At 35.3% G+C, this 26,313-nt stretch overlaps 1 protein-coding gene across 7 annotated transcripts in view; it reads right to left on the reverse strand.

The window, feature by feature from the left end:
* Positions 1-26,313, reverse strand: part of NPAS3 (neuronal PAS domain protein 3) — a 583,321-nt gene that overhangs the window by 293,688 nt on the left and 263,320 nt on the right. For all 7 annotated transcript variants that reach the window (XM_072338280.1, XM_072338278.1, XM_072338279.1 and 4 more), the window contains one exon: positions 7,523-7,605. In XM_072338280.1, the coding sequence (XP_072194381.1) occupies positions 7,523-7,605 (83 nt within the window). The remainder of the gene's footprint in view (positions 1-7,522; positions 7,606-26,313) is intronic.

Here is a 26,313-nt window from a genome sequence, read left to right on the forward strand (position 1 = left end):
ATCATCAGTCTACAAAGTGCTTAAGGTGAACAAACTTGAGCAGATTTCTATGTAGATTGATTATGTATTTTCCTGCAGAAAGATAAATAGTGTATACCTTTAAACCAGAAACAAGAAACTGCTGCTGAAGATGCCTGAAATCTCCCTGGAAAGGAACACAGCCAAGCTGACATACTAATAATTTCTTACTCAAGCCCTATGGCTCTTTTCACAGCATATCAGCATTTACACTGCTGTCCTGCTTTTGAACTGTGTTTGGTTGAGGTGTTCAACCAGTTAATAACTGGACATTTCATGTCATGCCAAATTGCTATTTCCAAGTAGATTGGGTTTCTCTCAATCATTTTCTAAATGTAACACATTCCCTTGGCTCAATCTATTTTTTAATTATTTTCATCTTAACTGTACTCCAGATTATATTCTTTCATCCTGTCCAGTGAGAAATTATATTTTTAGAAGGTTGTACTTCTAACTGTGTATATGCAGTCATTTCTTATACTGCAAAGATGTCATTTTTGTTCAGTTTAAAATAAGGCGTTTCAGCATCCAATTTATTACTGTGATCTCACTGTTTCTGAATGAATAATTTGGGCCCTATATAATTGACAGTTTTCTCTGATGAAAGATTTTCCTAGATAAAAGTTTTGCTAGATAAAAGATGGTTGCAAACCAAAAACTTCTGGTTTTGGATAGAGATGCAGATTTTTTTACTTTTCTCCTTTAATTGTATTTAATTTTTGGATAGCAATTTGCTGAGAGAAATTGTTTCCCTTTTGGTTTTGTATCTAAATGTTCCGAGTGCCATCTCATTAAAAATATATATATATATATGTATGAGATAAACTGTATGACAAAGATGAAGTTCAGACCGAGAATTTAAGTACACAAAGTAGACTACTTGGATGTCATAGAAATTGTTCCCTCATAGAGGGATTATGTAATCTCCAAGCCTTCATTTCTGACCTGTTACATACTCATTCTGTCTCACTACATTACATACAACTTTTTTCAGCCAAGAGAAAGTTCAGGATCACTCTACTGAGAGGTTTGATCTTCAACTGTTTTAGATAATCTTCTAACTTCCAGTTTATTTTGGCTACTAAGACATAATTTAACCTGTACTTCATTTCAGTAAACTTTTTTTTTTTCTTCCCAGATCACACAGATCCATGTTTCCCAGCATATCCTAAGTTTCATGGTTTTTTTTTTGTTTGCTTGTTTTATCTTTCCCTTTTTTGCCTGTCTCTGACATATACTAACATTGTCCAACTAGTAGTCTCTCCCTGTAAGCCAATCTAGACTGCAAGAAATAGAATGGTCTCCTTCATTCTCGCAAAGGTACCATAAACATCACCACTAGCAACTGCTGTAAACAAATCTCCAGCCTGTATAAGTCTTTTCTGCTACAACCATTTTCAGCCTAGAAAAATCCTCCACCAGCACTACCATCTACTGCTTCCTTGTCTTTAGTCTTGTGTCAGTATTTCTGTGCTGATTACTGTTATGCAGAGATAATCTCATTCTGTAATATTCAAAGCAACGTTTTGTTAGCATAGCAAATGAGAAGGTAGATCATCTCCCTAATATTTTCTAGCACTGCAACCCCTTCCTGTCTATTTTCCACTCTTTTCATCCTCTTGTGAAGATGAGGATCCTCAAGTATTGGTAGAAACCTCCCACTAGAAACCTCAGAGCCCCATCCAGCCTGGCCTTGAATGCTTCCAGGGAGGGGACATTCACAATCTTTCCGGGCAACCCACTTCAGTGTCTAACCACCATCACAGTAAAGACTTTCTTCCTGATATCTAGCCTAAATATACCCTCTTCCAGTTTAAAATCATTTCCCCCTGACCTGTCGTTACATGCCCTTCTAAAAAGTCCCACCCCAGCTTTCCCGGAGGCCCCCTTCAGGTACTGGAAGGCTGCTGTGAGGTCTTAGAGCCTTCTCTTCTCCAGGCTGAAGAACCCCAGATCTCTCAGCCTGTCATCACAGGGGAGTTGCTCCAGCCCTCTGATCATCTTCATAGCCCTCCTCTGGACTTGCTCCAACAGCTCCACATCCTCTTGTGTTGGGGGCTCCAGAACTCAACACAGTACTCCAGGTGGGGTCTCACAAGAGCAGAGCAGAGTGGCAGAATCACCTCCCTCAATCTGCTAATCACACTTCTCTTGATGCACAATTCTTGTACTTCATCCATAATCGCTCATTACTGCAAAACTGTAAATAACTTCCCCTGTTCACTTTGTACTTTGCCTTAAGAAAAAGAAAAAAACCTCACAGGGATTTCACAGATGCTACATGCTGAACATACCTATTTATAATGCATGTAAATCTTTACTCACATGCTCTCTGGTAAGCTGTCTTTAGGAGAAAATGAATAGTGTCATTGTCTTGTTACATTCAATGTAGTAGTCATAGGTATATCAAAACATCTTCCGAACATGACTAAATATTGTAGTGAAGATGTATAGTGAGTTCATTCTACCTTTCGTCTATGCCAAGCTTGATGAAATAACATTCTCCTTCAAAGAGAGTCACAGAACTGCAAAACTAATAACAGAAATAACTAATTACAAGACTCATGTGAATAACAGAGAATAAATTCTGATATGGAAGTTTCTTTCAAATTGTGTATTTGCTTCTCCACCTCTTGTATTTGTAAACACCAATTCATAAAACTACATTAAGTGCATAATCACAAGAAAGTGGAATCCTCCAGTGCCTCATCACCCTCATAGTAAAGAATTTCTTCCTTACATCTAATCTAAATCTACCCCCAATTATTGATGAATATAATATATTTTAAAACAAAGCAAAAAATGATGAGAGACATTTTTCAGTTGCTCACAAGGTTTGCAGAATATCAGGGTTCTTACATTCATAGGCCATGTGCGGTTACTTTTCTTGTTTACCTTATTTACAGAAAAGCCAATATAATAGATCAATTGATTTATTAGCCTGTGTTGTCTCTAATGTGGGACTGCCTTTCACATTCATGGAGAGCCTGGTACCACTGCATGGAATAAAGCCAGACTGTACCATTTGCACCATATGTGGCTTCGAAGGAGTTCAGATGGTGCTCCCATTCTAGAACTGCCTTCCATGATCAAGTCTGTGCTGATAATGAGACTGCTGCAATTTAAACAGGACCTAATATCACTTGTACATTCTACAGATGACTTGGCTAGGTTATCTCAGTACAACTGCACATCCAGTACAGCTATCTTTTCTGAATTATGAACAGTGTTCCACTCCTGGATCTCTAAAGTATCTGGTTTCTTTCTTGTGGCTCATAACTCTATGCCATCCACTTGGCAAAACAACTATGCACAACAGATCTGGCTGTATGATTTAACAATTCATGCTCTTGTTAGCTGAGCGTTGGATTTTTTTCCCTCTCTAATTCATGAGTTCAAGTCTAGCAATTCTATCAAAAAGATGTAATGAGCCAGTAGCTGGTGAATAAATTTTGATGCATGGCAGAAACAAAACTGGGATATAATGTACATATATGTATACACATATACATACATACATACATATATATATATATATATTTATTTATTTTTTCCTCTATCACAGTGGTTACTAATGATAGTACTCACCACTGAACATCTACAAAAAATCCCAAAGCTTTTCTGCACTCCAGCACTTCAGCATCTTGTTGCTTTAATGATTTCTTCATAGAAAGGTAGGTATAGGGTAGGACAGTACATACAATTTAAGACAAATAATGTCTAAGTTATTGTTTATGGTAATATAACCCTATATGAAAGTGTTACCATTTTTTAACAGTAGAATAGGTGCTGTTGAGGCAAAGAATGCAATTACGAAAGTTACCATTTTTGTGTGCAGAAATACAAAATGCAAACCACTCACTGCAAGTCAGATACACAGTTCATTTAATGTTACTAATACCTTCTTTCCATCCTTTTCTGACTTAAAAGCTATTCCATTGTATTTAATTCCAAATATTTATTCTGTAAAATGGTATCAGTATTTTAAATGAAGAAATATCTTTTATAAATACTGAATTTTATTTGAAAACACTGAACATTTTACTTTTAATTGTTTTACAGTTCAAACTGTAAGGTGTATTCTTTTTTGTTCAAGAATTTTAAAAGCAACTAATTTAAATATGCAAAATTATCTTGAGTTGTTCATACGTGAACTTAAAAGCCATGCAACACAGGAAAATTAAGTAATTATGCCTCCAAGTTATTTACTGCAATTAAGCTCATTTATCATATGCAAATTAGTGCAAACTGGTCTCATTAGTTACTAAATTACTCAATATGAGCTGAACAATGTAGCACTCCAGTTTGTAATGAAAAATCCCTGTAGAGGCAAGCAGTATCAATTAAGCTAATTTGCATATGCAAATATATTCACTAACTTTCCCTTTTCTCTATATTTAGTTCTACATTTCCTGATCATTCCTGATTATGTGAAGAATATGGGGTTATTGACCCTTTTCCACACCTATTCAATAGCAAGAAGTTACAGAAAAAATTCAGGGACCTTGTATAAACCAGTAATCTTCATGCTAATATTTACAACCAGTTTCAGTCAAATTTTTGAACAGAGGGGAGAGGAAGTAATACTTTTTTACTGCATTTATTTAATAAATGCTGATATATACATAGAAATGTAAAACTGAACATGTATCAAAGTCTATTCTAACTATGACACCCATATTCTGAAGAAGATAAATGTAGGCTAAACAAAGTACACAATCTGACAAACCAGAAATTTTGTTGAAAATTAATGAACATATTGCTATTACCTTTTTCTTTTTCTCCCCTCTACTACAAGCATTACTGTTTACTATTCAGATGATTTTACTTGTAAAATTCTTAGAGGTATTCTGCCCTGATTTTGGAAATGACAACATTTAGGCATTCATGTTTCGGGATTTCTTTTTTTCTGTAAGAAAACAGTGGATCATTTCTTTGTAAACCTACCACAGGAATCTCTTTGGTATTACATATAGTAATAATTGGCTGTGGCAAGGAATTTGCTGAGACTTCTTGCTTGTAGAAGTCAGATGTAAAATATTACAAAGATGCACCACCATTTCTTTTTTTAATTCATCATAAATAAATTACATCCACCTTTTAAAGCATGCTTCTCATGTGTCTGTCAATAAACTTTGAAGTATCAAAATATTAGGAGGATTAGAGAGGCTCCTTAATTTCTGAGCTTACACTTAACCCAGTCTTCAAAATATTAATAGCAAAAGGGATTAAACAAACTATAGGTTCAACTTCCTCAAATAGCAGACTCCGCAAAACAGAGGTAGTCACAAGGTATAATCATTTTGCAAGGCTGTTTACTTCACTTGCAAGCAATACATAACATAATGCTGTTTTGCAAATCATTGCTAGAAGAAGCAGACTAAATGAGAACTTGTTAGAACAGCACTCCATTGCAGACTCTGTCTGGTTGTTGTTATTTGTATCTTCTGTCTTTCCAGGATTATTTTTCTACCTGTAATACCTCAAGATAATTCTTTGAAGTCTGTTCAGATCTTTTAAAATTGGTGCATTTGAATGCAAGACCTAAATTTTCCTTCAAAGTGTTGACTACTCTACTACATAAAGCAAGATTTTAACACACCATTCATTTTGTCCTTTATCCATCACTAACAATCTACTATCTTTTAAATGTCAGAGTGGAACTTTCTATTATCAATTGGGAGATTAATGGGAGTAATTTGGTAAAAGGTACCACCCTCTCTGCAAAGGCAACACCTCAACAAATATCCAATAAGATGTTGATGATAATTTTGACTGAAAATTCTGTCTATTTGTTACAGATAAAAGTGCAACATAGATTACTTACTAACTCCATGATAAAGTTATATCCTAAAATCAACCTAATTTGTTAGGTATAAGTAGAAAAAAGATAGAAACAATAGTGGAATATGTTTAAACAAGTAATAAAAACACTATTTTTAAATACAAAATCAGTTAAAATCTGAAATGTCCAGTAGTTTTCAAGGTGGACAACTTAGCTTTTTTCTTATAACTGAACTATATATTCATATAGTGTCAAACCTAGTACCTAACAAATGTAAATAAATCAGTCTCAATGAGATTTTATCTAGATACTTGTTATAATTTATACTGTAATAAGCATACATCTAGGCTATATAGTGCATGTTCGCATACTCTCAAATCTCAAATTACATGAATTGGAATATCATGAAACTCTTATTTATGTTATATTCTTTTTTTCCTTTTTCTTCTTCTTTTTTTTTTTTCTTTTTCTTTTTCTTTTTTCTGCGTTTACTAGAAAACATAACAGCACTTCCTGTCTAATATTCAAACAATGCTGCAGATACTGGTTCATATATCTTTGGTACCATATCTACAATACAAACACTTGTTACAGAATCAAAAACTTGAACTATGTCTCTACCAAGGATGTATAACTAAGTCAATAACTTCATTCATGATTTTTGCACCAAAGATAAATTCATTTCTAGTGGCTAATTTTATGTTTTCATAAAATTATCTTTGTTGCTATTCAGCATTTAGTTACTTTAAAAAGATGTAAAAAAATCTGACATTTTCCACAGTACTTTTGAATGCCACAGCTGAAGTAACATAGAGAGATAGCTCTCAATCATTTCAAATTAAGTGGGATATTTCTCATGATAATATCCTAATTTACCTCTCAAAAGATAATACACCAAGCAGTATATTTGCATAGAGAAGCTGTGTACATTGCTAAATAAGTGCAGTTATTCAATTCTCTAGTTAGAAAAGACTACATGTAAAGGGTGGGTTGGTGTTTTTTTTTATTTCCATAGTGCTGTGCTTTTGCCTTGCTGACAGAACACTTCACATGCTTAACTGCTTCTGCTCCACTTTTGATTATTGCAGAGTAAGAGGGGTTATACTGATCCTGACAAAACAAAATATTCACAAGAACATCTTCATCAGGTTACTGTTGGTTTTTTTTTTTTCAGTGTAATCCTCCTGGAATATAGTTACTTGAACAGTGTGACTAAATTTTTTGACAAATATCTCATTAGTTTTTATCTCATAGCTAAGGAAACCAAAGAGGCATGCCGCTGTTCATTTTTCCTCTTTACAGATTGCTGCAGATTTGTGATATATAATCATGACAAATGTGATATCAAAGAGGAAAGCAGTGCTCATAAACCAAAGTGGGGGAAAAACACCCTAAATTTGTACATGACACATAAGGAAAATGAAATCAACAACACAAAATACTGTTTTATGCACACACACAAACACATAGAGTCATTCTGCAAGCAGACACCTACTGCACAGTTGAAAATAACAAAATATTCATCTACACAATACATGTCCTCCCTCTCTTTAAAACTGTCCCAATCATGGGCTTTTCTAAAAAAGAAAGAAATATGAGTTTTAAAAATTTTCATTAATGGAAATATTGACACCAACAGTTTTCAAATGATTGGCAGAAATAGAATTGACTAGCTATCTTGACTTTTTCATGGAAAAGCCTTTTTTTGTTTTTTTTTACCTGTAAAATATGACTTCCCAAATGAGATTCAAAAACTTCAATGGCAAGGGCACTGGGACTTCTCCTGCGTTGGGCACCTATAACTGAATAAAAAACAGTTATGTTGCAAGGTCTGCACATTCATTTCTAATCCCCAATCACACCCTTTCACATTAATTATTTAAATATGTTTTGCATCTTAAATACCAGTGTTAATTTAAACTTTATTTTGCACACAGTAAGTAACACTAGTACATAATTTTCAGTGGCTCAGATTTTGAGGATAAAAGAATTTGAAAACAAACAAACAGAGAAAAACAAAACAAAAAAAACCAAAAAAAAACAAAAACAAAAAACCACATCAAATAAACACCTATTTAAATGTTCAAGAACTGGAAAACTGAATAGTTTATTCAAATATGACCTGAGTTCCTCTGGAAGGTTTTTGGTACCTGGCAAGGACAGCGTGCAGAAATTAGAGAAAAATTCTACTGAAAAAGATGCTAACTGTAAATCTAATTTTTTGAGATGGAGGGATGAGAACTAAATATTACTTAGGACTTATGAAGATATGAGAGAGATTTATCTGAAATGAAGTAAACACCACATTAAAAAGTCAGCATTTGGCAACAGCTGTCCTATCATCACATCTGAGATGTCAAGCATTCTCCAAAGTACGGGTATGGTAGTATTTACAATAAGTACTTTAGTGTTCCAGATATCCATGTAAACTTCTGCAAAAGATACTCAAATCTAGCTTCTACTCTTAAAGAGGCAGTAATATATGGTTGTGTTTTAAAGGAACAAACAACTACATAACAAACTAGGAAATAATAAAACTAATCTTTTGTGAAACTCTTCATGCCAGCAGCATAAAGCCAGAAATCAATTCTGAGTAGAGGGGAAAATAAGCATCTGCTACTACAAACTGAGGTGTCTTTTTAGATCCGGGCTGTATTAACCACTTGACCAGAGAAGAGGACAATGGGCTGCAGGAAGTTTCCCTTCTTTTTCTGCCTTTGTGCCAAAGCAAGGCATATACACAGCAGAGGTCATGTTTTGAAGTGTGTAAAACATCTACATCCAAAAACACTGATGATCTAAGCCTCTGCAACCTCTTTAAAACATATGCTTAGAGAAAGAAAATACCATGAGATTCACTAAACAAGCAGAATGAATGAATGCTGTTACTGAAGAGGCTAATTTAACACCCCTGAAAACAAAATACAGAGTAACATTTTTTAGTCCTCTATGATACTGTCTGCCAAACATTATCAGTAAGATATATGCCATGTACTGATAGTCATATTGACCTAAAAATGTAATACCTTTCCTTATTGATGTTTGTGTAATTTCCTTGCAGGAAATTCTAAGCTATTTACACTGAGAAAACAGGTGGCTTCATCTCAAACAGATTTGGGCAATAGTTCATAATTACAAATGGTGACTGCTGTAGACCCAGGTTGTTTTTTTTTTAAGTCCTTTTCTCAGAACATATTCAAGGATACCGATGGCAGCAACATATGAAAATAAGCTTTCTTCAAAACTTCTGCTTTACACATCAATTGAAGCTGGTAATACACTTATAAGTTGCAGTGATTTTTTAACTTTGACCAGATACATCAGCATAATCTTCATTTTCTAGTTAAGAGTATTCACTTATTCACCCTTACTTTTTTTCTGTATAAATCTTTTGATCCTAAATAATTTTGCTTCTTTTCAGACTGTCTCATCTTTTCTATAGTTAAAGTGGTGCCTGCTATTTACTGTAGTACCTGTTTCATCAAAAATAAAATAAAATAAAATAAAATAAAATATAAAGAATCAATTTTTCTAGCAACTAAGGCTTTTAAAAAATTTATTTTTGCAGACACAGACTTATAGATGATCCTTCTTTCCTCCTTAATAAGCCTCCACACATATTATCAAAGGCTTGCATACACAGGGGTTGTAACTTTTTCTAACAGAAACTTTAGCTTTAGTATGGGACTAAAAATATATGGCATTGTTAAGATTTTCAGTGTCCCCATTGTTATGAACTAGCTCTGCAGGCTTTTTTTTTTTTTCTTTTCTTTTTAATGTAATTTCATTTATAATCAGTCCATAACAAAAAAGAAATTCTCAGTTCTGTACTGTTAGTCATTGCTTCATAGTAGTCTCCATAGGAGCATCACAATAAGTAAAAACAACCTCTGGAAGAACAGCTAACTCTGCTCAAGTCTTTTAGGTTGTTTCATTCTTCCATCTAGACTGTGTTATGGTTTCCACACATTTTCTGAACACATCTCCACTTGCAATTTGTCTTCCAATTCATTTTCTGTTTCCTGCAGTATATCACATCTTTACAATCCACTGCCATTTTAAAGTGTATCCATTACATACAGAATATTGCTTCCAGTTCTATGACGTTAATTGCATTTTCTTTTTTTTTCTTTTTTTTTTCTTTCTTTTTTTTTTTTTTTTTTTTTGCAAGAGAGTATAATAACTTGAATAAAATGCATGAGGACTGTATAACACATTAAAACAGTATCTCAACTTTGAAATATATTTGCAAGTAAGTTGTCTGTTCCTTGTACTTGGGATGCTCTGATTTCTACAGCTCAAATAAAACCACTTCAAGGTCAGTGAGTTAACTACAAAGCACAAGAGGGCTGGATCTTAGCTTTAAAATTTTTCAGTTAAATCCTCTATTGATGTCTGTATCCTAGTAGCTGATATACATGTACACAAATATCTTTCAGTACTTTCAAGCCATTCAGATCATTGACATTTTTATAGCAGTAAAACCTCTTGATTTACGTGTCTTGCACTTACACGGACTTTGTGCGGTTGTAATGACAGTTCCTAATTTTACAGCCAGCATAAATACATTAAGCAGAAAACCACTATGCTTCTGGTAGCCATACTCACTTCTTTTATTTGTTTGTTTGTTAACCAAATAGATGTTAAATATGCACTTTTTGTATTTCATTCATTTTCCTAACTATCATCCTTCACATTTTGAGGACTGAGACAAGAACACTGAGATAAATCTAGAATAAGGAAAAAAAACACCTTATTTTCTTTCATTGTTTGACTTGATTCCTTCATTTTTTTTACTTAATTAAGCTTCAAAGATTTCTTGATATACATCAGTATCTGAAAAAATACCACTCAAATACAAGTGAGTGCTGTATTGACAGGTTTCAAAAATATGGCAATCTCATGGACCAATCACAGTACAAGGCCTCTTATTTGTACTGAATAGATTGTTGGCACAACAATTGATAAAAGGAAGACATAGACTGAAATGGTTGGATTAAAATAACAGGTCACAATTTTATTTTCCTATAAAATTTCAAAACAAACTATCATCTCTGAATCTCTCACCCTCTGAATGGAACCATCAGCAGCCACAGCTTAACTGCTCACAGAAAACTTGGATAGCAATGGATTTGGGATTTATATCAGACATCTGTGGCCTTCTATGATGGACTGATAGTGCTAGTGGACAAAGGAGGAGCAACTGATGTTGTCTACCTAGACTTGTGCAAGGCCTTTGACATATTCTCACACCACATCCTTGTCTCTAAGTTGGAGAAATACAAATTTGAAGGCTGGGCCATTCAGTGGATTAAGGGTTGGTTGAATGGTCACAGGCAGAGGGTTGTGGTCAATGGATCTGTGTCCAAGTAGAAGCCGGGGGTCTATTTTGGGTCTGGTACTGTTCAACAACTTTATCAACGACACAGGCAGTAGGATCAAGTGTACCCTCAGAAAGCTTGCTGATAACATCAGGCTGACTGGTGCAGTTGATATGACAGAAGGAAGGGATGTCAACCAGAGGGACCTGGCAATTATTCTTCCAAGTTTCTTTTATTTTAGTAATACAAACAAAATAGGCTTTTTCAGGTAGTCGTATTTTCTACTGCCTATATTTCATCATATTTAAGTGACAATGGCTTGAATGTACAATGGTTGTGGTTAAACAAAATGCTGGCTGAAACAATATTGCCATCAAGTATCGGCTGATAGTGACACAAAAACAGAAATAAAGGTGTTAAAATGCAATTGCTGCTCTGGAACAGAGGAACTTTCATTGAAATATTTTCCTTTCCATGGCACGGGAACAAAACTTTTACTATCAAGATTGAAACAATTGACATACCTATTGCTGGCAAAGCATTATTCTTTAACAAGCTACTAATAAGAAAAAAATTATCAAACTCCTCACTCATTTCTCTTTAAATTTCCTCCCTCAAAGATTAATCTTGTTATGTATGAGGTGAAGGAAAAACCACATCCCATTCAGTGTGTCTTTGGGGCAGTCTAAACAGGTTTAATGCAATCTCAAGAGCATTTGTAATTGAGCTAGAAAGAGCAGGAAGCTATGGAAAAGAAGAACATGGACTGCCTAACAAAGATTTCTGTGTATCCCGATGTGAGAGGATTTCTTCTCAAATTCACTTCTAAGCCACTGGTGCACAGAACAAAAAGACTGGAGTCCACTATGACCTCCTCCTAGTGAATCACAGAATCACAGGATTGTTTGAGTTGGAAGGGACCTCAAGGACCATTAAGCTCCAACCCCCGGCTGCAGGCAGGGCTGCCAACCTCCATATCTAATACTAGACCAGGCTGCCCAGGGCCCCATCCAACCTGGCCTTTAACACCTCTATGGATGGGGCATCCACAACCTCTCTGGACACCCTGTTCCAGCACCTCACCACTGTCTTGGTAAGGAACTTCCCCCTGATATCCAACCTAAATACTCCCTCCTTCAATTTAAAGCCATTTCACCTTGTTCTGCCAGTATCCACCCTTGTAAAGACTTGACTACCCTCCTGTTCATAGGCTCCTTTAGGTACTGTAAGGCTGCAATTAAGTCACCCCACAGCCTTTTTTTCTCCAGGCTGAACAGACTCATGTTTAGCTTTTCATCTACCAGGTCCCCCAGGTCCTTCTCTATGGGGCTATTCTGAAGGCTTGTTCCCCTCAGTCTGTGTATATGCCTGGGATTTCTCCAGCACAAGTGCAAAACCTTGCATTTGCTATGTTGAACCTTATTAGATTCACCTGGGCCCACCTCTCAAGTCTGTTGAGGTCCTTCTGAATGGTATCCCTTCCTTCCTTTGTGTCAACTGCACCACTCAGCTTGGTGTCATCAGCAAATTTGATGCGGGTTCACTCAATTCCATCATTGATGCCACTGCTAAAATGTTAAAGAGTACTGGGCCCAAGATTGGGCGACAGACAGAACTTTAAACAGAATATGTATTACCTCATCTATACGAATGAAAACATACTATCAGTTTTAAAAACTATTCTGAACTTCTAAATTAATTCTCCTGAAATATTATTTACTACTTAGAAAGGCCATTTTTCAATTACTCTCAAAATTTTATTAATTAATTTGTTTTTAATTCTTTTGAGCCATTTTGATACTCCTGAAAGGTGAGGCAGAAGCATCTCTTTAGGTAATCTGCTGTCTGAAGAACCATGTGCAAAAAGCAAAACAGAGACCGTGTTTCATTTTTTTGATCTTGAAGAACTCCAATTATGCCAGTATGTCAGACATTACTTGTCAAAACTGAACGTTCATAAACATCCCACCAAAAAGAGTATTATGGTGTGTTCACAGAATACATAAACATATCAGGCAAACTCCATATCTTCACATAGGACAGTTTAATATTTCTCCCTATGAGTATTAAAAAAACACATGATAATTTCACATATGACTGCATAATGAAACGGAAGTAGAGTTGCCTGAACTGGTTTAGATAACTGTAGGTGCAAAGCAATGCACAGTATGTGTGAATATAATTTTGAGTGTTCTTGTACATAATTCAATTTTTTTTCTGAAGTAGAGAAATTTAAATACATTTTTGAATACATTTACCTTGTTGCAAACTAAATTCTACATGAAGATATATCTTTTGCTGTTTCAAAAGACAACAAATTGCTCATGAAAGAACACTGAATGTGAACGTGATAATCAGGCTAGTTACACAGAAAGAGGTAAGATACCATCTTAAACCTTGGGACTTTCAAGCAAGACATAACAAATAACTTAGAAATACTTAAAAATAGTGTTTTAGAAGAGAAACGGACAATGACAGAGGGCAACACTGAACAATAGAAGATGCACTGTGAAGGAAGGAGAATATGAAACCAACATTAGGCTCATAAGGAAAGGTTACTCCTTATGTACACTGAAATCCACAGAAGCAGTTCATTGCTTTTAATTCTTTTACTTAACATACTGTAATGGATATCTTTTCCATTGATTGTTCTTTGCTATCCTATTAATGACTGATTTTAAGCTTTGAAAGAAATTTCTACCAAGGACCAACTCCCATGCCTGACACATATGTTCAAGGCATAATGTATAGATGATACATATTTAGATCCTGGTAAAAACTGAGATCAGCAACAGGCAATTATCATGATATAAGCAGAGACTGTGCACTCTGAGATGGAAAAAGTATTCAAAAGAAAGTAAATGATGTCACCAGTCTACCTCAAAGTAAGACATCATGGGATCCAGAATTTAGGTCCCTTCTAACATCCACCCTCACAGATGGGAAGAAGAAATAAATTTCAGACGAATTTCTAACATATGTGGAAAAGTATTTTTTCTTGGTTTAGTAAAGCTAAGGGAATCATTAATGCTATGCCATTACCAACTAAGTATCACAGCAATAAAGTACCAGAACAAATCTGTCACAAAGGACTACATGTAAGATGCATAATTCAAAATATGATAATCAACTTACAATACTAACAATGGCATTTCTTTTTCTTTTCTTTTTTTGTGTGAGTGTATGTGTACGCGAATATCTGTTATTCCAAATGTCCATCTTCTGGTCACTGGTATACAGCATGTATTCATTACTCTAGAATCCTTAGTTGAGAAAGCAAGCCAAACCTTTTCATCTAATAACTAAGTATGATTAATTTAAGAAAATGCTATCTCACACAATTAAAGGTATACTATCTATTACTATATCTATGTTGTTTCATCAAAAACTCTAGGAATTAAAATATTTTGTTAGCAAAATTTGCTTTTCATATTCAAGTTAATATTTTTAAATCTAAAAAAACCCACAACAGCTTATTTTATTTTCTATAACATAAAACTGATCAAATTAATATGGCAAAGATGTACAAAGCACTGTATCACTTGTTCATTGTACTGGATTCAAAAGATATGAAGATGCATTTCCCACAAATAGTGTGCCCTTTCCCCAAAAAAGATACTGAGTGAATGGAAAAAAAAGTAAGTAGAGAAATGGCTTCCACTGCAATTTTTCATCTATTTTATGCACATGCTTCTTCTCTAATAATTTTTATCTATTTTGTAGGTCTGCTTCTTCCCACAAGATTTGTACTTTTGGGAGTGGGGTGGGGAGGATGAGATTTCTCAGGTCCTAAATGTCTCTCTCTTTTTCTTTTTCTGAACTTCTAAGAATTAAAAACTCCAGGACTGAAAGCTAAACACACCTTAGAAATAAGCATATTAAAGATTTTTATGTTCTCTATTTGATAACTCAGATAGCATCGTTTCTTAATTGGTAGTTATTTGCACATTTTAAGAGTTTATTTCAGATATTTTATTTTATCTTATTTTATTTTTTGTGTTAAGTATGACGCTTTATTGTGCAAGAATTTCCAGTCATCTAAGGAAAAAGAGTTCTCCATCTGTGGCTGGGGGAGGGAGCACTGGCCTTTCTCCCACACTGTAGTAGTTACTATAGGAACTATTGTGCCTCCTTCAAAAGGGCTACAGACAGGGTGATTAAAATTCTTCATGGGAGAACCCCCTCTCTTCTCCTTGACAATGAAATTCTTCAGGGAGAAGGCTAAGCCTCCAGTTCAAGAATGGCAGCACCTGAGGGAGTGATGTGGCAGAGAGAATCACCACTGCTTTAAATTGAAGCACAGGGGAAAAAATACAAGGGCCAGTGCTCTTGCATTAATTTTCTTCTCCTAGGAAATACAGGAACAGTGGACAAAACTCCTGAGAAACAGAAAGAATGACTACATGCATCTTCCAACAAATAGAGGACAGTAGTATAAAAATCACATAACCATCAATAGAAAGAGAAGCAAAATAACTAACCAATCCATATAACACTTAAGAGTAGCTATTAACACTCACTCTAGCCATTAACTCATCTGTAAGGCAGCAAAGCACACCTTGGCATCAAGGGGAGTGACACTCGTATCTAGCAGAATTGAATTAGAGCCACTTTCCAGCATCAAATTCATTTGATAGTAGTTGTTTTACAATTATTTACAACATTGATTTTTGCTCCCAAAATTGTAAGAAAAAATTATGCAGAATGAAAGTATACAAATTGTGATCCTATAACAGACTGTACTATTACAGTGCACTGCCACAAGTAGATACAACATGAAGGAGGTAACTCCACCTATTCTTCATCCCTACGTCATTAGAATCATACAGTCATTAAGGTTGGAAAAGACCATTGAAATCATCTAGTCCAATCCATTACCACCATGCACATTAAACCATGTTCCTCAGTTCCAAATCCATCTATCTATGTTTTTCTTCAAAACTCTCAAGGATGATGACACCACTTCCCCAGGTAGCCTGTTCCAGTGCATTACCACTCTTCCTGAGAGGAAATTTTTCCTGATATCCAACTTGGAACTTCTCTGGTGCAACTTAAGGCCATTACCTCTTGTCCTATCTCTAGTTACCTGGAAAAAAAGGCCAACACCCACCCCTCTACAACCACCTATGAGACGGTTGTAGAGAGTGATTTGGTCACCCTGAATCTCCTCCAGGCTGAACAATCCCACTTCCCTCAGTCATTCCTCTCATAAAATTTGTACTCCAAACCCTTCACCAGCTTCACTGAGAATTCACTGAGAATTCTATGAGAATAGAATAATTTAGATAGAAGGGATCAACAAAGATCATCAGGTCCAATTGAAATATTACAGATTTAAAGAAGAGAGAAAAGTAGTACACTTAGTCACAAATAAAGGGCAATATGAGAAGTATAAAAAATGTTTTGAAAATAGTACAATATTTTGATGAAATAGTTGAGAAAGTAATGCAGAGCATAGCTATAAGAAAAGGATGTTTCTTATTTTCCTGTAGCTTTAAAGAAATTTGTTTCTATATTTTAAGCAAGAAGATACTCTCAGAAACTTCAGTTGCTTTGAGAGTAGAAAAAGTCTGCAAAATACTGAAAAAGGACAAATGTGCAAGGCAAGGGAGAGGTATAAATTGAAGTGCTGAAAGCTTAGAAATATAGCAGTGGTTCAGATAGAAGTCTGTATTGTGACTGTGACTTTGCTCTACCAATAGAAAAAAATAGATAAACATTATGGCAGTACATTGAAATTTCTTAAAATTACCAGTTATGTCCAAAATAAGTAATAAGTATGGGTTACTTTTCCAGATATAACAAGGTGATACTAATTGGGGTGATAGTTCTATTGTCTTATTTCTAAACTAGTATTAAAATTCCTCTGATAAGAAAACTGCTGTCACCCCTTTCCAGCTTTGGTGCTACAGAAATGGTTAGTGTCACTGATTCTGTTCTCAGGAAGAGGACAGGGTATTAACATCAAGTCAGAACAGTGTTATATAGTGTCAGACTATACTTGCTGGTAAAACTAAGAGGTCTACATCTGTTGTCTTGCTTTTTTTTTTTTTTTCTCCCAGCCCGATCCCAAAGGTTCATGTTATGACATTTATAACATCTGCTACAAATGTGGAGGTAAGTCAGGCACAACCTTATTACTTCCAATCTAACGCTCCATCCATCCACAGGGCTTTCATATGCCACTATTATGTCAAGAGGACCAAAAGCTGTTCAATCTGCATGATGCAAGGTATAATGTATCTCTGAAAGTCAAGAACAAGAAATCTTTCTTTGTTATGCCTACCCTATTTTTGTTGTTTTAAATCTTGGCAGTGTTATTTCAGAATCTTCTGTGAGCAAATCAGGCAAGCTGCTCCTCCTCAGAGCCAATACAATTGCCTTTTTATGCCTTAGACAGTGGCGTGTTACAAATGTGCAAGCTGTGATCATCCTTGTTTTTTACTAACACTAAAACATATCCAGCTTCCCCTGACTATTACCTTCCTGTACAGAGGTCTGCTTTCTCCTCTGCTCTTTTTCTTCATTTGTTTCCATTATGTTGGACTTCCTGCATCATTTTCTGGACAAAGATAACTTTTTTTAATACTAACTGGAAACATGAAACTCTGAGAGACAAGAACATGGTAATAACAACAAAAACAAAATAATGGATTAAGGAAAAGAAATAACAAGAGGCTTTACGACAAGTATTCTTTCCATTAGCTTCTCATTATTATCAGTGGAGTAACAGATGCAGACATTTACTGATATATCCACAGTACGTGAAGATTTAAATACTTAATTGTTAACAGACTAGGATGTAACATGTTACCAGGGCTGTCACTGCAGAGTGTAATGCTAAGGCTAAGCATTTCACATCTGTCTGCAGAAGAAGCCAAACAATTGCTAGGTAGCTACAATTGTCCCCTGAATTTTCCTAAGAAGTATGTATAACCTCTTCTGATACCAAATTGAACTAAGCTCTAGATTTTACTGAACTAGGTAATACACTTAACATTCAGCATAGAACACCAAAAAAAGACAGTTTTTGTATTTGATATAGCCTGAAGCCGATGCAAGTAGGTTTTTTTGGGTATCTGCACTTATAGTATGTTTTCTTTTTTCTGACATACTATCACAGGGTAAATAAAAGGAAGCTTCCCAGAGAATAAGTGACTGGAAAACAATAGATCTCCTTATTTTATATGAAAACCAAAAATTAGGAAATACCTCAAACACTGCTATTGGCAGATATAGGAATCACCTTCAACACTGGCATACAAAATCCAGCTATGAGATTACACAGTAACTGACTAATGCACCATCATTCTACTGAAGTATGTGATATACTGAAAAGAATCAAAGTATACAACTATTCAGAATTGTTTCTGATTCTGAGGTGGTATGTCAGGCTTTATTACTTTTTCATGTTGTACTAGTACATGTAGGTGGTGGATTTGCTTTATGCTGTGTGCCTTTTCTATTGTCACGATTCAGTCACAAAAAGATACAATGAAGATTTATAAAATAAATGAAATTCGGTAAGTGAAACCCAGTAATAAGCAAAACTGGAAGTAAGATTGAAGTAAAACTTCAATAAATCCCCATTTTCAGGGAAGAAGTCTGTATCAGTTGTGTAATTACCCAAGGATTTTGGTAAGAACTGACTGTGTTGTTAGTCAGTTATTTTTCCTTGCCTTCCAGCTGCTGCTTCTTTCTGTTCATACAACGCTGCAAGAAAATAGAGTCTCCATGGAAAATTTGGTGATTTCAAAAAATAACTAAAGAATGTAAGATAACTAAAACCAGCTGTAGTATAATTAAAAAATGCTTTAAAATTATTGCAAATGGCTATTAATTGCTCAGAAGGAAAAATAGAATTTTTCATAAAGAGGTGTTATAAGTACTAGTATGGTATTTCAGAACTGCTGAGGACTAAAAAATGAACAAATATAATCTACACTGTAGATCTCCCATTTCTAATTAAGTGGCCTTCAAGAGAAGCAGTCTTACACATCAGAATATTGTTAAGTCCTTACAACTGGAAAATGGAACTGCTTCTTTTTAAAGCACTGTTTCTTATAAAGAATTTGGGTTGATCCAAATCCCAAAGGCCCTGTAGAGTACAGGGAAAGACTTTCCATCACTTTAGGTAGGGTTGTTAATTTAAAATGAAAAAGGTGTGCTACCATTTCTAAGAGTCTCTTTTAGCAGTTTTTAAGAAAACAATATCTTGGAGATCCCAGTGAGAAGTATAGTTAAATCTTTATTAGAAATAGTGATACGGTCTTTAAATCTTTGCTGAGGTCAAAAACACCCATACAGTTGATGCATGAATGATCTTGAAAATAACAGAGACAGGAAGTTAACATTTTGTGCTGTTATTATTGGCTCCAACAAAAGACTGGCGTTTCTTTTTTATGGGCATTAGGATCTTTTAAAATATTCACGTGAGAAAAGACAAGTTTCCTATACCTTTGGATAGTGCCCACCAGGGGAGAGTACAGAAGAGAGAATATAGAAGGCAGCCAAGACAGTTATGGTAATAATAGCTTAGTGATGTAAACAGGAAGGAAATACTCTACAGCCAGAGAGAATGTTGCTTATATTGCATATAAGCACAACATTTACTACAGTAGAGATGCATTCATTAGCATCAGGATTTAATTTAGCTTAAGATTCTTTCCTTTATTGAGGGGGAAATATTCTATTTATTTGATTGTGTCACAGCTAGAATTCACACTTGTTACCTGCAGAAAAGTCTCTCAGGCTGTAAGACATGCATGGCAGCCATGATAAAAGATGTATCGTGAACATCTTACCCATCAAAGTTTAGTGACTTATTCTAGCCAGATATTTTGGTACTCCTTAGAAAATGAACTTAGAAGCATTAAAATTTATTCCTCACACAATATTTGAATCAGACATGGACGCAGATGGTTACTTCAACTTTAGGGGCACAGTTTCATTTTGCAATATAACACTCCATGCCTTTAGACCTTTCTCACTTTTTGTGAGCATTGATAAATATATCTTTTTTTTTTCCTTGAACTATACAATTACAGTTATAATTAATTGCCTTTAGATAGTTTCTCAACAATTCTATTTTATTATATATACATCCACTAAACCCAAAGTAATACACGTGTGCTTTTTTGCTTGTTTGTTTTTGTTTGTTGTTGTTGTTGTTTTTAAAGCAACATAATTTGCTTGATGAAGCCGTTCACTAGTGAGTTTTTACTGAAATAATTTTTAAAATTCTGTTCAATTTTGTTGCATTCCAACATCTTCTTTTAATATTTAAATATTATTTCTTGTGCTGCCTCAGTTCAGCTGAAGAACTGGATTTTTACAACTATGCTAATTTGCAACAAAAGTTCATTAATTTAAATAGAAAAAACCTTTAAGCATTCTGTAAAAAAAAAAAAAAACAACACCTAATGAGTAATACCTGACAGTGTATCTATTTTTCTTATTTCTTTTAGTAAACCCTGAGAAGAATGTTTATATTCTGACATTTTTCATTATGATTGTGTTAGCTTAAGGGTCTTCTGGATGATTTTAAATTGTATGCTGTACATCCAACAACATCTTGTTTTGTTAATAATACCTGAAAATCAGAGAAATTTACAACAATAAAAAAAAATGTATTTGCAGTCAACAGTGCTGTTGGAAGACAAGGCAAAAATGCACCAAGCTATTTTCTATGAGTGCTGACAGAAGTCTTTCAACATAAAGGCTTCACCTTACAAGTACAGTATTGTTCCAAAGTGTATTCTAGCCCTCTGTAGGAGTATGATGAAGAGTTCACTAGAACTGCTAAGACAAAAATTAACTATGGAGCCAAAATCTCAATTTTTCCAAAACTTTTTCTCAAAATGTTATTTTCAAAATTCTCTGAGAAATATTCTTACATGACTCCTTATTCTAAAGGAAAGCAGCCTGGTTTCAACTGGGATAGAAATGATTATTCCTTCATAGGAAGGAAAGGAAGCTCCTGACACAGGAGCTAACAAGGCAACAGGGACTCAATGGCTCTGATCTGCACAATTAATACATCTGTGTTTGTACTTCATTGGCCTGGGAGGCTGAAATGTATTTTTGAACCATGACACAGAATACCTTGAACTGGGCTAAGTGTATGCCTATGTAGTCACAATATGGGAAATGTGAACTAGTTGAAAAAAGGTTAATGTGGCCGCTGCTAATGTCCTAGCTGTGCTAACACAGGATATAAAACTTTCCCAAGAAGCAAGATAACTTTCTTCACTGCGTGAACAAAGCAGAGCTGCTTACAGTCCCAGAGCTAGTTTGTATTTCTATTCTGTCTAAAAAGAATTGTTAATTAATTCTTAATTAATTAATTTGTTAAGAGATAATGAGGGAAAGCCCATTGCACAAAAGATCCCAAAAAGGACCAAGTATACTATTTTTCTATCCCCTGTCTTTTTATTTTACCTTGTTGTAACTCATCTCTTCTAACATTCCTTCTCTCACCCCTTAATTTTCTTATTTGACACTAGCTATTTGAATTGACACTTTCAAACCCACACAAGTTCCTTAAGGAGAAAAGTTCATTATGATCACAGGACCTAAAGCTGTGTTGTGTGAGGAATGGATCACTTTCTCAGGCATGTGAAGCTCCAGAAAACAAGAGAGCTGGGAATGAAAATACTAAAGTCGCTGAATTCCACTCACTAACCATGTACATGTACACACACACATACATCCCCCTGCTAAGCAAACCTTTGGGTGTTATTCCAAAAAGCCTTTTGATGCAGGGAATTTCAAAACCATCATAGGTTTCATTAAAATCACACAGTAGAGAACCTACTATTCACTCCACTGAAATTTAAAGGACTCATCGTCAAAGGGGAGGTAGCCTCTTCCCTAATTTTATTATTGATATTGAAGCCCCAAAGGGTTGTGATCTACTTCATTTTCAGGTTAATGACTTTTATTTTAAAAAATAAATAAAAATTATCTGCAATGGGTTATATAGATATTTAACCTCAGCCTTAGACAGTGCTGGTTAGACTACTCCATTCATCATCAGAGAGCTACACATAACTGTCAGAACACAATGCTGTCACAATACTACTTTTTAAGCAAGAACTCTAAACATCACCATCCCTCTGTGGCAAAAGGGAAACATGTTCCCCTATAAGCTCCAGCTTTTAAGAACACTTGATACCAAACCCACAAACCAGTCATAGTGGTAGATTATCAATGAAATGTCATCCACCAAAGTACTCATTCTTATTTCTTCTTCTGGAACCTCACAAATAATGAGAGGTAGCATTAGAGTATGACTTCCAGTAGTTAGTATTAGGTTACAGTATGACCCAGTAGTGCTTGAATGGTGCTTGAGTGCACCCTCAGCAAGTTTGCAGATGACACCAAGCAAAGTGGTGCAGCTGATAAAGGAGAAGGAATCAGTGCTATCCAGAGGGACCTGGACAGGCTTAAAAAATGGGCCCATGTGAAACTAATGAGGTTCAACAAGGCCAAATAGAAGTTGTTCCACTTGGGTTGGGGAAATGCCAGACATGTACACAGACTGGGAGAAGAACTCGCTAAGAGCAGCTCTGCAGGGAAGGACTCTGGAGTCCTGGTACATTTAAGATGTAAACTAGTATCCTGGGCTGCATCAGAAGAGAAATGGCAAGCAGGGTGAGGGAGGTGATTGTCCTTCCCTACTCTGCCTCTCATGATGCCTTATCTGTACTGTGTCTTGATCTGGGGTCCCCACCTCAGGAAAGATGCAGAGCTATTGGAGCGTGTCCAGAGGAGGGACACAAAGATGATCAAAGGGCTAAAGCACCTCTCCTGTGAAGACAGGCTGAGGGAACCAGGCTCTGGGGAGACTTCACTGCAGCCTTCCAATGAAGAGGGCTTTTAAGTAGAAAGGAAAAACAAATTTTTACCTAGGTAGATAGTGATACGACAAAGGGATATGGCTTTAAACTGAAAGAGGAAGGCTTTGAGATCAGATGTCAGGAGAAATTAACTGAGAGGGTGGTGAAATGCTGAAACAGGCTGCTCAGAAAAGTTGTAGATATTATTTCCTTGGAGTAGTTCCTTCAAGGCCAGGCTGGATGGGGCCCTGGGAAGTCTCATTTAGTGCCTGATTTCATGGTTGGCAACCATGCTTGCAGCAGGGGGGCTGCAACAAGATAATGCTTTAAGGTCCCTTCCAACCTGAGCCATTTAATGATTCAGTTTAGACTGCAGATGCTTCATTTGGACACTCTTGAAGGTAATACCAACAGGAAAGACACAGAACACTAGGCACTTCCTGATTAGCTCAACTTCTGCATCTGTTGACTATACAGTTTGAGGTTGTTTTCTCACTTCCCAGTTTATTTCACACTATCTCCTACACACCACTCTCAATCTGCATCAATATAAAACTTACTGAAAACTACTATGTTTGGCATTGAGGTTTTTTTTGTATATTCTGGAAATACCTAAACAAATTTATTAATGGCTTCTGACGTATGTTCTTTTAATTTAAATAAAATTATTTAGGTTTGAATTTGACAGAATTGTTTGCCAGCTGACAGGACATTGAAACTTAACACAACAGAATCTTTTCAAGTCACTTACATCCAAAAAAGTGATAAAAAGGTAACTATCTTCTAAAACTGTGAAACTAATCTTTAACAATGCCACCAATAAGTCATGCCTAGAAAAAAAATAAAAATAAAAAATGAAATACTTCAGAGCTTCATTTTCATATTAAAACTAAAAAGAAAAGTAGCATACTTTAAACTATGGGAGATACCTATTCAAGTAAACTCTCCACCCTTCCTCCAAACTATTCATACAATAAAGGATGTTCCTAGGAGAGAAATGGGATGTGATTTGAACTACTTTATGTCCATAACTCTTTTATAAAGGAATTAATCCAGTTTTGATTCCATATTTAATATTGCAGTAGTGCACATAATTGTATGTTCAATAATTTGTCATGATACAAAATTATCTAAACTAATAAATGATTCAGGGCTTTAAGAATGTCCTGTTGTGGATGATGTTTAGCACAGAGAACCAGCTTTATTTGCATTTAATGTTAGAGCAATTTTGATGATATTTAATGTTTTTCAACATGCTGAGATCTATAGCTCCTACCTTTGTCAAATAATAGTTTTCTTAGTCAACAGACAGAGAGCTCCCATTTGAGTTTAAAACGCAAACAAAAAACTGTACAATGCCCCCTGGTATAACTTGTCAGAGTGATTCCAAGATTGAAATGCACTAACCCTGATACTCTCAGCTACATAATAGTACAGAAGTAAAGGTTTAGATAAACAGAGGAAGACTCTAGAAACATCCCTCAAAGCCTTCTGTCCACCCTATTCTGCAAGCATGATTGACTGTGTCATGTTTATTGTTAGCCCATCTGGACAACAGGTGCAGTAGTTAATGGCTTGCAGTGTATTTGACTGTTGACTAGTGAATATTTCTGCATGACACAATAGGCTGCTGACTGACCCCTAGTAACAGCAGTCTTCCTACCCATTTGTAAACTCAAAGTCTAAAAAAAAAAAAAAAAAAAAAAAGAAAGCAGTTTTAAGATTTTAAGCCATCTCCTATCCTATCTGGAAGTTTTGTACAGAGCTTCCACATGCAACTCATACAACTCAAATAGGTTGCTCGGCAAGCTTGAATGGAGTGTATTGAAGGGAAAAAAAAGGTGCACAAATTTCAAGCTTGGGGGGCTCTAATTACCTCATGCTTAAAGTTTAACTGCAAAATGTAGATAAATTGCTGCACTAAAACCACAGAAGATCCTCCACCTGATTTGTGCCAACATATCTAAAGCTCAGCGATGCTGATCTGAGGGAGACTTTTCCACTTAGTCCCAACAGAATTCATTTTGGACCTATTTCTAATGACTATATAAAGAATTACTTGGATGTTTTGGTAAAGCTACCCAATAAATTAGTCAATCTGAAATTTTATTAGCCGCAAAGCATTACAGTGGTCATATAGCTAAAGAACACTGGGGGAATTGAAGCCGTATTAGTCATTTATTTAGGCAGATACCAGAGATCAGTACTCAATACAGGCTGTTAGTTGTAACATTAAGCTAATTGGCTAATAGTTGCAGCAGTTCTTATAAGGTTTTTGTACAGAGAGGTGTGACCTCTTCTTGAACCAATTTATGTAAACCCAGAGGGAGCCCTAAATTTATTCCAATTTCATGAATGCATGGTCTGGATTAAGAAACCAAAAGTGAAAAGAGTATGCATAAAAGACACTGTCAACCAAACACCTAAAATTTACGTGCTGCTAGCTTGAAAACTTTCAGTTTAACAAATTACTTAAGATGATACATTCTTTAAATAAATGTAACATTTTGGTATTAAAAATGTTCATATTTCATCCAGTTCATATTGTGGGGCTGTGGGTTTTTCTTTTAGCTTCTCAACCATATCTTTGGCTATTTATCTAGTTGCAAACTTTTTATAGCTGTGAAATATTTTAAGAAGTCCTTTGGAAATGGCCTGAGGTAATTTCAAACTTAACAGACCCTGTCCCACCAGAGCTCATTACAGCAAATTTTATAACAAAGTACCCTCTACTTAATTTTCAGAGCTTAGCCAAGCGTACTAGACATGCAGCTGCATTAAGTGCAATTAATGGCATAATAAAAGCTGCGGAGTGCTGTTTAAGACTCGAGAACCAGCAGTAAACAGTGGCTCCATGTTCTCTAGCAGTCAGTGATGTGTCAAAGTGCCAGAAGTGTGAGATTTCCTCTGCTAGGGAAGGAAATAAATGAAGCAGCATGTCCTGCTGGGAAAAAAAAAAAAGAAAAAAAAAAAGAAAAAAAAAAAAAAAAATTCTTCTGTCCTTCAAAACTCCCACAAAGATAAGTGGAAAAAGATAATAAAAACAAACAAACAAGCAAACAAAAAAACATTCTCTCCAGTTATGCCACTAGCATTCCCCTCACTCTTTGAGCAGGAATCCAAAACAATAAACTAACCACCAGTGAAGAAAACAGGCAAATTCAATTCCATAAAAAGTGAGAATAATAGTAAGTTACTCATATAATACATAAAATGATCCCGTAACAAAGTGTTCTGTCAGACAACAGGAAGAAGAAAGATAATTTTTGTGACAAGAAATAGTTGTTTCTTATTTTAAATAAAACAACCCCAAACACAACTGAGCCAGTGGCTAGAAAAGCCCTGCAAC

Source organism: Excalfactoria chinensis, chromosome 5 (assembly GCF_039878825.1).
Source record: "Excalfactoria chinensis isolate bCotChi1 chromosome 5, bCotChi1.hap2, whole genome shotgun sequence".
Taxonomy (NCBI): Eukaryota; Metazoa; Chordata; class Aves; order Galliformes; family Phasianidae; genus Excalfactoria; species Excalfactoria chinensis.